The 13488-nt window shown below is 35.4% G+C and overlaps 1 protein-coding gene across 4 annotated transcripts in view; it reads left to right on the plus strand.

The window, feature by feature from the left end:
- Positions 1–13488, plus strand: part of ADAMTS20 (ADAM metallopeptidase with thrombospondin type 1 motif 20) — a 163041-nt gene that overhangs the window by 116188 nt on the left and 33365 nt on the right. For all 4 annotated transcript variants that reach the window (XM_077870395.1, XM_077870392.1, XM_077870394.1 and 1 more), the window contains one exon: positions 5790–5957. In XM_077870395.1, the coding sequence (XP_077726521.1) occupies positions 5790–5957 (168 nt within the window). The remainder of the gene's footprint in view (positions 1–5789; positions 5958–13488) is intronic.

Genomic DNA, 13488 nt, shown 5'->3' on the forward strand with positions numbered 1-13488 from the left:
GATCTGAAGCTCTATCATTTCTTTATTATATCATTTCATAGATAAATCTTGTTTAGTGATAGTGTTATAAAGACATTTAGCATATGATCACCAAAACATTAAAAAAATTCTCTTGCAAAATAGCTATGGTTAAAACTTTTTATTAAAAAAATTTCACTTTACTACAGAACCATAGTATAGTCAGTTTTGAAAAAAAGATCAAAACAAAGATAAGTAATACATGTCCCTATGTTGAGAAGTTCATTGATTCTTTTGGAATTGTCACTTGAGGCTAAGGAAAACACAGCTAATTCTCTCAAATTATTTCAAGAGACACTCCAATACCTGATTATATTTTAGCTATTATTGAGTTTAAATCAAAACCACTCCATTTAATACATTATAATTTGATGCTTCTTCAGTTGCACTTGATGGAAGTGATTTCCTAATTTGTAATAAAGCATATTTGGATTTAGATTTTTAATGTGTAATGATTGCATTTCTGTGTTTAGCTCTTCTTAAAAAGACTGTGTGAACACTTTTGTCACCTGGTAGTAAGCTTTCCTTGGTTGTCTGAGGAAATTAGTTAATAACCTGACATACAATGAACAATTGGATAGATATGACAACCAGCCATATGGTTGTGAATTTTTACATTTTCAGCAGATAACTAACAGATGATGTGATATCTAGAAATAAAGAAAAAATTCACTTCACCTAATTTTTTCCAGTTTTGAGATATAATTGACATACAGCACTGTATAAGCTTAAGGTATACAGCATAATGGTTTGACTTATATTAGGAAATGATCATTGCTGTAAGTTTGGTTAGCATCCATCCACTCATATAGATACAATAAAAAAAATCATTATGATCTTTTAGAATTTACTCTCAATAATTTCCTAAATATGACAATGTGAACTATAGTCGTCATGCTAAATATTACATCCCTAGTCCTTATGAAGTTTGTACCTTTGATCACCTTTCTCCAATTCCCTCTTAACCTCCCCTACCTCTGGTGACCAGTAATATGATCTGTGAGTTCATTGTTGTTATTGTTTTTAAGACTCCACATATAAGTGAGAGCCTACAGTATTTATCTTTCTCTGACTTATTTCACGTATCATAGTGCTCCAAGTTTCATCCATGTTGCAAATAGCAGGATTTTCTGCAATTTTATGGCAGAATAATATTCCATTGTATATTTATCTACTGCAGCTTCTTTATCCATTTATCCATTGATGAACCTAGGTTGTTTCTATGTCTTGGCTTTTTTAAGTATTGCTGCTATGAATGTAGGGATGCAGATATCTTTTCAAGTTTTGGTTTCATTTCCTTTGGATTAATTCTCAGGAGAAATGGCTGGGTCATATGGTAGTTTTATTTTTAATTTTTTAAGAATCCTCTGTACTATTTTCCATAGTGGTTGTATCAGTTTACAATCTCACCAGCAGTGCAAAAGAGTTCCCTTTCTCCACATCATCACCAGCATTAATTATCTCAATTTTTTGATGATGGTAATCCTGACAGGTGTGATGTGATATCTCATTGTGGCTTTGATTTGCATTTCCCAGATGATTAGTGATGTTGAGCACCTTTTCATGCACTGGATGGTGATGTTTTCCATTTCCTAGGACTGGAGCTAAATAAACTTCATTGCCCTATTTTGCTTAAAAATTTAAGTGTCTGGAATCAACATTTTTCACAAACTGTCAATTAATTCATTCTTCTGTAATATCTTTAACAAACTAATAGTCCATACCTTAAATATCAATAGTAATCTTATTCTGGAATTATGTACAACCTTAAAAACAAGAATAAACTTGTTCCAAAGTTAAGCATATTAGAATGATTAACTCCAAAATTCCATCTTGGAATTGAAAGTGCCATCCAACCTGCACAATTCTTGAGATTCTGTTGCATTTCTAAGGCTTGGAAATTCTACATTTGTTTCAAATGTTCTCTTTTCCTTAAGTAGACTTTGTCCTCACCTAATTTACAGGAATAGTCAGTTCAGGTTACTTGTATTTAATGTCACTACTTCTGAAGTAGATTGTATCCTCTATCTACTGTTCCATGGTACTCATGAAAATACATCTCAGAATTTAAGACTATGTCAACTAAGGACAATAGTGGTGATTTTTAAGAATTCTTTTGACAAGAATGCTGGAAAATATACAGAGTTAATAAAATCTCACGGGAGTAGAATGGCATCAGGAATATTAAATAGAGAAAAACAAACAAAATCGCTGGGATACCAGAGAAAAGAATTGTAATGCTTGAGTACCCTATCAAGTGAGCTATTTTGTGGTATCTTTACAACTCAGCACGTATTGTGGTTTGAGAGAAAGAGGGTAGGATTTCACTGGTTATTTACTTTATGACTACCTCATTCCAGCTAAAACATAATTCTTTGCATGTTCTCTTTTACTTAAATCCTCACATGGAATTCATCAGACATAAGATAATGTTTTTACTCCTCTTCAAAGTTTGAGGAATGAAAGCTCTACTTTAAAAGTGTGACCAAGCACAATTTATTTTGCAGTTCTGTAATTTTGTACTTTTTGTCTATCTTTCCTAGAGAAGCCTTGTGTTTATAAGCCAATAAATATATTTCAAGGAATTTAAAATGTTTTAATAAATTACTTTCGAGTTTAACAAAAACAAATAAGAATTGCTTACACTAAGTATCAACATCAATTAATCAGCCAATATTTATTGTCCCTGCCATTTTGTGGGTGATATGAGTAATCTCTAAAAGGTCCTTGACCTCCAGAAGTCTGGGTAGATAAAGCATGTGACAAAAGCAGATAATGATGAAGTGCTAAAAACCAGTGAGATTCAGAAGAGTTCAGAGGAGTGAAAGATTGATATGTATTTACCTTAGACATGGGACTGACTTAAAGCTTTAAGGATAAGTCACATTTAGAAAGCACCAGGAGAAGTGATTGGTTGAGGTAAAAGGAAATAACATGAATTAGGCACTCTTGTTGAGTGAATACATTATGCCTAAGTAGAACAAAGCTGCATGTTGAAAAGTAACAGAATATAAGGTCAGAAAGGTATGTTGACTGAAATTTAGTGGCTCAAAAAAAACAAGAATATCAATTTTGACTATTTTTGAAGATAATAAAGAGCTATTGTTATTTTTTTAAACAATTTTATTTAATCATGAGACACACAGAGAGAGGTAGAGACACAGGCAGAGGGAGAAGCAGGCTCCGTGCAGGGAGCCCGATGTGAGACTCAATCCTGGGTCTCCAGGATCCTGAGCCAGATGCCCCAGCTATTGTCATTTTTTGAGCAAAAATATTTAAAACTACATTTAATAATAGTTTTGGTTAAAGATTAGAATAATAAAGAAGAGAAAAAAAGATGATCTTGAGTTAGAGTAGGAGACACTATCGAGTCTTGTGAAAAATAATCTTGACTTTGATAGTATACTGCAAGTACACTATCAATGTATGAGTTTACATTCCATTTGTAGATACTGCTCATAGCAGAAATATATTGCTGAATTCTAAAGAAGAATCTTCAGTGTCCCCTCTTATATTACATAGTTTTGTAAGTGAATTGGTCATTCTTATCAGAAATATCAATAATTTACTGCATACTTATGGTGTGATTCTTGGACTCTTGATTCTTGGCACTGTCAGAACCTGAGAATTTTACAAAACAGACATGTGGTCAATGTCCAAATAAGGATATTAAACAAATATATGACTGTAGATCTTTTCCATCAACAAGCCTACTTCAAAACTGAGTTTCTTTTTTTTTTCAAACTGAGTTTAAATATCACTTTCTCCTTGAGAACTTATCAAACATCCCAGAAAGGAATGGCTACTTTTCAGAATTTCTTAAATACATAATTTTTATTGTATTATTTTCATGGCCTTTATGTCTTGTGTTTTTCATTATCTTATTGGGCTTAATATTATCTAAGATCCACTTTGGTATTGTTCATTTAATCAATGGCACATGCTGGAAAATTATAGATTATAAGCACTTTGAGAATAAACCAAGGGCAAAAGCAAGAGATGTTTAATGAGTGTCTGCAACTCTTGGTTTATGGTAGAAATGCAATAATATTCACAGAATGAATAAGATACTAAATATTTTTACATCTTCCATAAGACCAACTGTGTTGAGCTTAAATATTCACAGTAATGCTTATTTTTTTAAAAAGGGCTACAAAGAAGAGTAATGAATATTCTTCTGTTTTAAAGATCATGAAGGTTAGAAAAAATAATTATACCTAAGGAGAATACCATTTTTTCCTTGTGTGAATATGTATATATATTTCTTGATGAATATATGCTTGATACTCAATAATATGTGATGTCTTTGGTGTAAAACATGCCTTACTCTTTGAAAAATAGACAGTGAAGTCAAGAAACAGAAAAGTATCAAGTCAGGAGAATAGAGCATATAGGTAGATCCAAAAGAGAAGGTCAATAGGAAAAAATGTATACTCAGTACAAGTTACAAAGATCCCTTAGAGATTTTCACAGAATAAAGTATGTTCTAAGTGACATGTAAAGCTGTGTTAAAGATAACATTTTGGATATGGTAATAAGTCTTAATAATCAAGGCCTTGTATTAAATTAATTGGCTACACAAATGAGATATAATATTGCAGATAATATAAAAAGATAAATGATCTCCCAATTATTTTTTGATTTAAAATATTTTAAGCATCTAATAGTCTGTATTAGAAAGTCTAACAGTCTTTGAACTAGTAGATAAAATGCATAATATATTATCTGATGTTCTCTGAACTCAGTATATGTTTCTAAATGAAACCATATGTGAACAGCTGTCTTAGAGGTATGAGAGGAGTTGTCTGGAATCCATGTCTTTGCTTAACTTTTCCCTGGTACATATATCATGCTGAAAATTGCCAACATCCTGAGACTACATAAAGGACAACAGTAGAAGAGGAAGCTAATATTTAGTGAGGATGCACCACATGTAATAGGTCCAGATTAGACCTTTTGTATTCTTTATCTCATCTTCATAATGAACCTGTAATATTGGTGTTATTATCTCCATTTTGTACATGCAGAAACAGAATCTTGGACAGATGATGATATCTGCCTAGAATCAGCCAAGTAGTAAGAGGTAGATCTGGTTTTCAATACCAGAGCCCTAGCTCTTTCCACTACATTGCACTGGACTTACTTATTAAATGGCAGCTGGCTGAAAAATGAAGTCAAATTATTATTTCACCTATATCTTTACAGAGATTATATATATATATATATATATATTTCTTACTGAATATATTGGAGGGTTGATGGTACAGAGAGATATTTCCCCAGATTGATGAAAAAAACAAAGCTGAACTGAATTGGACTTAAAAAAATAATTTTTTCCTTTCTCAATCCCTGCATTGAGAAATCATTGCATTTTTTTAAAACATCCAACATGTACTTTGAAGTAAGGGAAACATGGGATTAAAAATAGAATAGGTTGTGATCATATAAAATTAAAATTAAATGATTATGTGTGATAACAGGAGTTAGCTTTAACCTTAAAAGATCTAAAACATTTAGGTACCAGAAAAATGCTTGGTATACTGTAGACAATCAGTACTTTTTGTGGAATTAATGGATACCTTATGGCATCAACATCTTCTGATAGTCCAGGGCAGAAAGACAAATTATAAATTCTCTCTAGTGAAAAATATCAAAGTATATCTTAATGAAAACATCAAAGCAATGATGTTTTGATTGCTTTTTTAGTATACATTTTGAAGATAAATTAGTCAAGATAAAATTAATCAAGTGCATTCATGTTTATTTTCTAGTGTTCAGCTTCTTGTGGTAAAGGTTTAAAGTACCGTGAGGTGCTTTGCATTGACCAGTTCCAAGGGAAATTAGAAGAAAAATATTGCAGTCATCTACAGAAACCTCGAACTCACAAAGCTTGTAGATCTGTCAGATGCCCTTCATGGAAAGCCAATAGATGGAAGGAGGTATGTGATCTATTTTATAATTATAAATGTATTTTTGCACTTACAAAGAAAAATCTCAATTCTCTGTCTCAATAATCATGACAGCTTTACTCCACTAAAGTGTGTTTTATTCTGTTACACATTTTTTTTGCACCATGCTCTGAATTAATGTACAATGTTAACACAATTGCTAAGTCTATAGTTAAATAATGAATTGTTGGTTGATTTTTTTTGTGACTGTAAACTTTACAAGAAATTCTGTTCCTGAATACCAGGGGTCTACTGATAATCATAATATTATTCCAGGTAGTCTAAAAGTAAAGTATAGATAATAAGATATTTAATAACTGCCATATTTCCACACCAAAGTCTTAGATTTGAGCTAAGGTTACATGTTGGAGAAGGGACTGGTAAGTTCTAGACAGCATCATAATTGGAGTTGTTTAAGAGTTAGGGACATGTCAGAACTAGGTAGCCTGGGCTAGTCTAAGGCTACAGTAGACACACTTGGAAAGACTCAGCAAAAAATGAAGCTGATATATACATGAGATCCAGACTGAGGACTCAGTTTATAAAAGGAGGGTGATTGATAGGTGCCCTGGCATACTCAGGGAAGAAAGCTCAAAATCTAAATGGAGAGTGGCATGCATTTGATCATGATTGTCAAGCAAAGACCAGCTTGGGAGTAGCAAAGAGGTAAAATCCCTGAATGAAGTTGGAAATGTCACTAGAAAAATTTCTGGGGGCCTGATTTCAGTGGGGTTAGGCCGTCTGGCTGCTTTCAGCAGTACCTCAGGGTGCTTAGCCATTTCTGAAAGGGCATAGTTCTGAGAATGGAAGAAAAAACCTCTCCTCTGCTGATGCAGATTCCTTGCTTTTGTGTGATGTTGGAGTGATGTCTATTAAAGACAGGGGTTCAGAGAGGATCTAGAAGAAGTGAGGTCCCCCTGAGTTCCTAAGTCACATTTACTCTGTGAGGTTAGAGCCTCAGTACAGGGCACCGACTTCTGAGTGGCACTGTCGGCCTGTCATTCATTGTTCCTGAATAAAATGCTTCCAAGTTGAGCATCTCAGGTTTCTTTGTAGAAGAGACAGACTCTGTCAAGTGTTCATAGGTTCAGAATAGTGCTTAGTATTTGACTGAAAACTGGGGGAAAACATGTTTGTTTTCATCCCCCCCCCCCCCACACACACAAACATATATCATGAGCATTTGCTTTGACATTGAATTTTGGTAAAGTAATAAAATGATTTTTCACGCTTTAGCACAGGCCATGATTTCAAAGATTTCCCACAAACCTATTTTATTTCGTAAGTACCACCACTACATACTAAGTTGTTTAAGAAAAAAACACTGGATCATTCTGAAAGAAACACTGGATCATTCTTTCTCTCTTGACCCTGCAGTCAGTGACTCAACAAATTCTTCCAATTCTCCTTCAAAGTAACTCTTGAGTCTCCTTGCAGACACTCCAGTCTAGTTCATCACCTCTTCCCAGGTGGACAATGGCCTCCCTCTATGTCTTTTTGCCATTATTTATTTGCATAAAGTGTGAGCTCTAAAATAACTTAGATATCATTGTGTCTCTTATTATCTTCTGTGATTGACCATTGTCTTTACATGGTAAGTCTACAACCTAACCCGTGCCTACTTCTTCACCCTTGTCTCAGGCCACTGAATCTCAGGGACAATGGGTAACTTGTTCACTAAGCACCTAACTTCATATTCAGTTAAGTATTTCTTAACTTGAATATTGTAATTTAGTTGCCAAAAATACTTTCTAACTCTTAATTTATATATTTGTCATATTGTGGTTTGCTGAGTAAAATCAGGGTTTGCCTCACTTTATCTGGGCCCAGATGTTCCCAAATTATGGCAAAGTGCCTTTCCCATAAGGCTGAAATGCTGTAAAGTTAGTGAACCCAGCCTGTGGCAGAGACTTCTTAAATCTGACATCATCCAGGGACCATGGGGCGGTGTGGCGGGGGCCATCCGGCTTGTGGAAGAGGGAGAGAATTTTTGCATCTTGGCCATCAGGATTCCTGTTGATCCCCAGGATCCCCTTGCTGCTATGCAGCTGCTGCAGCTGCTGTGATCAGTTTTCATGAGGGATGCTTTCTGATCCTTGACCTCCAGCCCCACAGCAGTGAATCAATCATCAGTGCTAACAAATTGGACTTGGCTTACCACCAAGTATAAAATGATATAAGACTCACTTAAGTGAGCATGTTTAAGGAGTTTCTAAGACATAGATATGAATATTCAAGGACTGTTAAAAAACACAGATGCTTTTGTACAGAGTCTGCTTTCTTCTCTTTGAGTTGGTTTTCCTTGTCATAGAAATTAGCTTCAGACACCCACACAGTCCTCAAATCTCTGCCAGAAACAAATGACCATTTGTGAAGCCGTTGGCTTTTGATTTATTCTATAAAAAGTACCCACATGAAGTTAACAATTGCAGGCTGTCACTGCACTACATATAATAATATATTCAACAGAAGTGTAATTTCAGAGGTAGTTACGAGATAATCACTGGTTGCTACGTTGTTCCGACGGTTTAAATTGTAACATTGCTTTAGTATGATCACCCACTATAAAATAATTTCATTTTATTACTATTTTACATTATACCTCAAATGGAAGGACTCATTTAGCAAATTGTGACCACAGAGGTGCTCAAATGAGTTTTGAAGTAGCGCTCTTCATTTGGTATTTGATATCATTTTTCCATGAAAGGATTTAGTAATGCATGTCAGTGACTGCTGCTAAACAGAAACAAGCGTTGGTATACAGGGCCATTTATCCTCCGGCTCCAGCTGTATATCTTTAGAGGCAAAGTAAATACTGGAATCATTTAAAAAAGAATTCCCTCCACTTTCTGAAAGGCTTTTTGTTTGTTTGTTTCTTTTCTTTTTTTTTTTGAACATAATTTTACCTATTTGGAAATACTAGCTTTACTTGTATATTCAAGTTTTTAAGGCCAGCATGGTGCTCAAGTACTCATTGTCTCATGCTCCATCTACTTGGTTCAGTACCATCCAAATGTAATTTTTATGCTCAAGGGGAAAAAAAAAAAGTCCTGCATTCTTGCCTCCTCTTGATCATGACACTTCTGTTGGACAACTTAGAAAGATAGCCTGAGGGATCTCACTCAACTCTGTTGAATCTAGAGTCATGTGATACCAACCATTTGCCTCGTTCCCCTTCTCTGAGACCCATCATTTTCTTTCTACAAGTTTAAGATCAGAGCTGGAACCAAAGGTGAGAGAAGTTCCAAAATCTCACAAATCTATTAGCTAATGTCTCCCAAAGCCCCCGAAAAAATTTTTTGAAACTCTATGCTAAGTGTTAGCATTTTAAGTGATTTTGTATTTCTCTAATTCCATATTTCCTATATTTCCAAAGTACATATGTCCATATTTATATATTTTCAGAAATTTCTGATATATACATATATTATCACTTATAACCTAGAAAGATAGTAAATCTTAATTGAGTTTCCGCAGCCACTGACCAAGAGCCCAGATCCTCTTCCTAAGTGATGTTTCTACCAGTGAAGATAGGCTGGAGCCCCAGGACAGGGGGAATGTCTTTTTTTGCTCTGGGGCTGAGTAAACTGTGCTTCTCAATCCCTTCTGGTTGGTGCCAACAATTCTGTTCTTACATTTCTATGCTGTCTGTTCACTCTCTTTGTTTCTCCTCTTTCTTGATACTTACGATGGCCTTTCTTTGAGTGGGCTGAGATTATTAACTCTCTGGTTTAAGGCATGTATCAAGAAACGTTTCAAGGCAGAAATAACTTTATCTCTGCCAGAAAAGTGAAGAAATGGGAAGAAGAGGGGAGCAATAAGGGACAGTTGCTTCCCGACCTTGTGCGGAGATGAGAAAGCAACAGCTATGGGGCCAAGTAGCTTATACAGGTCACAGACTAAAATTGTGTGGTGGGGGGGAAGCATTTGAACACAGGTGTATTTAAGCTCTCCTTACAATAGTTGCTGTCATAATTATTTCCTTATGATCATTATACATCAGCTTATCCTTATATTTCCTTAACAACCTATTGCCACTCTTACCAGGGCACCTAAAGTTAACAATTATAGATTGTCACTGCATCCCATGGTAATGCATTCAACAGAAATGTAATTTCATTTCTGTGTTGTATTGAATTCACTGCAAGCTTATGTCAAAAAAGTTTGTTGCCTAAGTATCAGATATATATGGATTTTACAGCTTATGGGAAAATAACAGTTTAGTTGATCATATACTAAATATGATGTAGTTGCTTAAATCACTAGCAACATATTAGGCTATGTTCATGATGGGTAGCATTCACATTTTTGGCACAGATCTTGGTCAGATTTTTGGAGCAGTGCCTATTCCAGGTCATGATCCCAGGGTCCTGGGATCGAGTCCCTCATCAGGCTCCCATGGGGAGTCTACTTCTCCCTCTGGGGCAGCCTGGGTGGCTCAGCAGTTTAGCGCCACCTTCATCCCAGGGTGTGATCTTGGAGACCGGGGATCCAGTCCCACGTCGGGCTCCCTGCATGGAGCCTGCTTCTCCCTCTGCCTGTGTGTCTGCCTCTCTCTGTGTGTCTCTCATGAATAAATAAATAAAATCTTAAAAAAAAAAAAAAAAGAAAAGTCTTGACAAATTACCAAATCCCCTGAGAAGTATAATCAAATGGTTTCAACTATTCTATGTCTGTTCCACTGTGTCCTACTCCAAGTAGGAAAAGCCCTGATGATTAGAGGCTTAAATTCAAAGACATTTCTTCTTTACATAACAAAACTAGGTCACCGGTTTTAAGTTTGATTTAGTAGCTTTATAATATCAGTGTGCTGGACTCGCATTTCTGTGATTTTATTGCTCAACTCCTATTGGTCATAAAATAGTCACCCCTTACAGCTTCATACTTTCTCACATGAAAGTGAATATGCATTTGTTTTGTGTTGGAAAGGGGGACAGATTCTGGACAATGGATAAATGTTTAAATAAGAATATTTCAGTTCAATATAGGTATTTGCTAACTTTAAAGTCACCCAAAAATGGAATGACTGCTTTCAGGATGTAGTCAAATGTACCCAGATTGAAGGTATGTAAGTATGGGTAGGTTTGATGGCTATTCATTTACTATTACTGTAAAAAGGAATTTCAAAATTGAAGAGAAACTGAAGTTACATATTCCTAGAGTATTTCCTAATTCCAAATGCTCTACTGTTGCTAATACTACTGCTACATTATTGACTCACTTGGATTAAACCATAGTTCCAAATAACTATGAGGAAATCAAAACCTAAATCTGTTAATAAGAACTAATAAATAATGCATCAAGAGAGAAGACTTCACTATTTGCATTTTAAATAATTTATGAAATAGCAGTTTGATGAACCTATTTTTGCAATGCATATTCTAACGGTTCTTTAAGCCTGCTCTACAGTAGCTAAAATAGCTACAGTACCCATGGATTGGCTAAAGTTCACCTTCTCCAATTCCGCTGTCAAGTCTTTCAAGTGCCAGTCCATGCAATGTTATAGTATATCACATATAAATAGGATATTTGGCTTATTTTTCCTGTCTAAATTAAATTATGCAGTGTTAATGAGTTAGTGCATTCAGTCGTTGTGTTGTACTTGTAATTATAGTTTTCATATTAGATATCTGGACTTTAAAAAAAGCTAATGTATAACATGCTTATAAGTATGTTCTATGAAGCTCTTAAATCAGGATGCATATTTTAGAGGTAGATGTGTACCTTGAGAATTCATTCTAGAAGTCACTCAACCGAAGAGTGAGTTAATCATATCTTCACAGCATCCACCACCATAGGGGACCTGGCCTGGCAAAGGTTCTGCTTTGGAAATGTTGCATTTTGAGGTGCCTTTGACATATCTACATAGAAGACACATGAGATTTCTGTAAATACATAAAACATTCTTGTAAGCACATGCAAATGTAAATGCCAAGGTCAGAATTAGGATCAAGGCTGGAGAGAACAGATTTAGAAAATTGAAGAAATTGGGCAGCCCCAGTGGCGCAGCGGTTTGGTGCCGCCTGCAGCCTGGGGTGTGATCCTGGAGACCCGGGATCGAGTCCCGCATCGGGCTCCCTGCATGGAGCCTGCTTCTCCCTCTGCCTGTGTCTCTGCCTCTCTCTCTCTGTGTCTATGAATAAATAAAATCTTAAAAAAAAAAAAAAAGAAAATTGAAGAAATTGCTCAGAGTGCTCAGAGGGTATAAAGAGAAGCAGGTCATAAACAGAATCCCAAGGGCGCCCGGGTGGCTCAGTTGGGTAAGTGTCTGCCTTTGGCTCAGGTTATGATCCCAGGGTTCTGGGATGGAGCCTGCATTGGGCTCCCTGCTCAGCAGGGAGTCTGCTTCTCCCTCTCCTGCCCGCTTGTGCTATCTCTCACCATTTCCATCTCTCTCTCTCTCAAATAAATAAATAAAATCTTAAAATAAAAAAACCAGAATCCCAGGATATGCTAACATTTAAGGCTTAACTGAGAAAATAGAGTCAGTTAAGAACTCTGAGAAGGAGCAATCTAAGAAAAGCAGAGTAGAACCTGAAGGGATTTCAATCACAAAAGCCAGAATGGCTCAACAGAAAGTGATCAATGCTGCTGAATGTATCCGTGAGATTAAGGAAAGGATTTGAAACCTTTTTGTTGGATCTGGCAGTTAAGGTTATTGATGGCATTGGGTTAAGAAATATTTCATTTAAGCCATGTATTATCTTTTCTGTTCAAATCTAAAGTTGCATCAGTTTACTTTTTTGTACTCTTATCTTTAAAAAAACTGTAAAACAAGACGTTACTTGTTTTCTTCCAAGTAGTAGACCTTTTTTTTTTTTTTTCCCACAATAGGGAAAGGGAAAGGAAGAGGTCCGTAATAGTAGTTACCCATGGTCACAGAAGATTTTTCTAAACATGTGCTGTGACCAAAGGACCAGTGAACGCTTGTGGTTTATTGAATTTTAGAAAATTATATTTGTCTGCTAGAACTTCTTGCTAAGCTATGATTTGTGAATTATATTTTTCCAGGTTTAGAGGTGGGAAGTTTTCCAAATGTAGTTTATATTTCTGAAATTATCCCTGGAAAATGTTTGCAGGAGCCTTATTTTATAGGCTAAATATTTTCACAAGAGGTTCAGATAAGCTAAACTACATCCAGACATTTTAGTCTACTTAATATTGTGTCTTGCATAGAACACACACTGAATTATTGCTGTCTCCGTGCAGTGGAGCTGTTTTTTTGTGAAAACACTCAATGGGGGCAAAATTCAACTGCCTAAGCATACAATGAAGGTAAATGTAAGCTATGTAGAGAAGACTGTTCTTCATAGGTTAAGAAATACATATAAACTCTCTTCAAGTCAGTGGTTACTGCTTATACCCACAAAATAGAAAACTAAATTATCAAGTGCATTTAGAGTAAAATGCTACAACAGTTTGTATGAGGGATTCAAGTCTACAGGTGAGCCAAGTTCTTAGATTTTGTGAGATCTTAAAAATTTTTCATTCATGGTAAACCCATACTCTGCAGATATACATT

Source organism: Canis aureus, chromosome 25 (assembly GCF_053574225.1).
Source record: "Canis aureus isolate CA01 chromosome 25, VMU_Caureus_v.1.0, whole genome shotgun sequence".
Taxonomy (NCBI): Eukaryota; Metazoa; Chordata; class Mammalia; order Carnivora; family Canidae; genus Canis; species Canis aureus.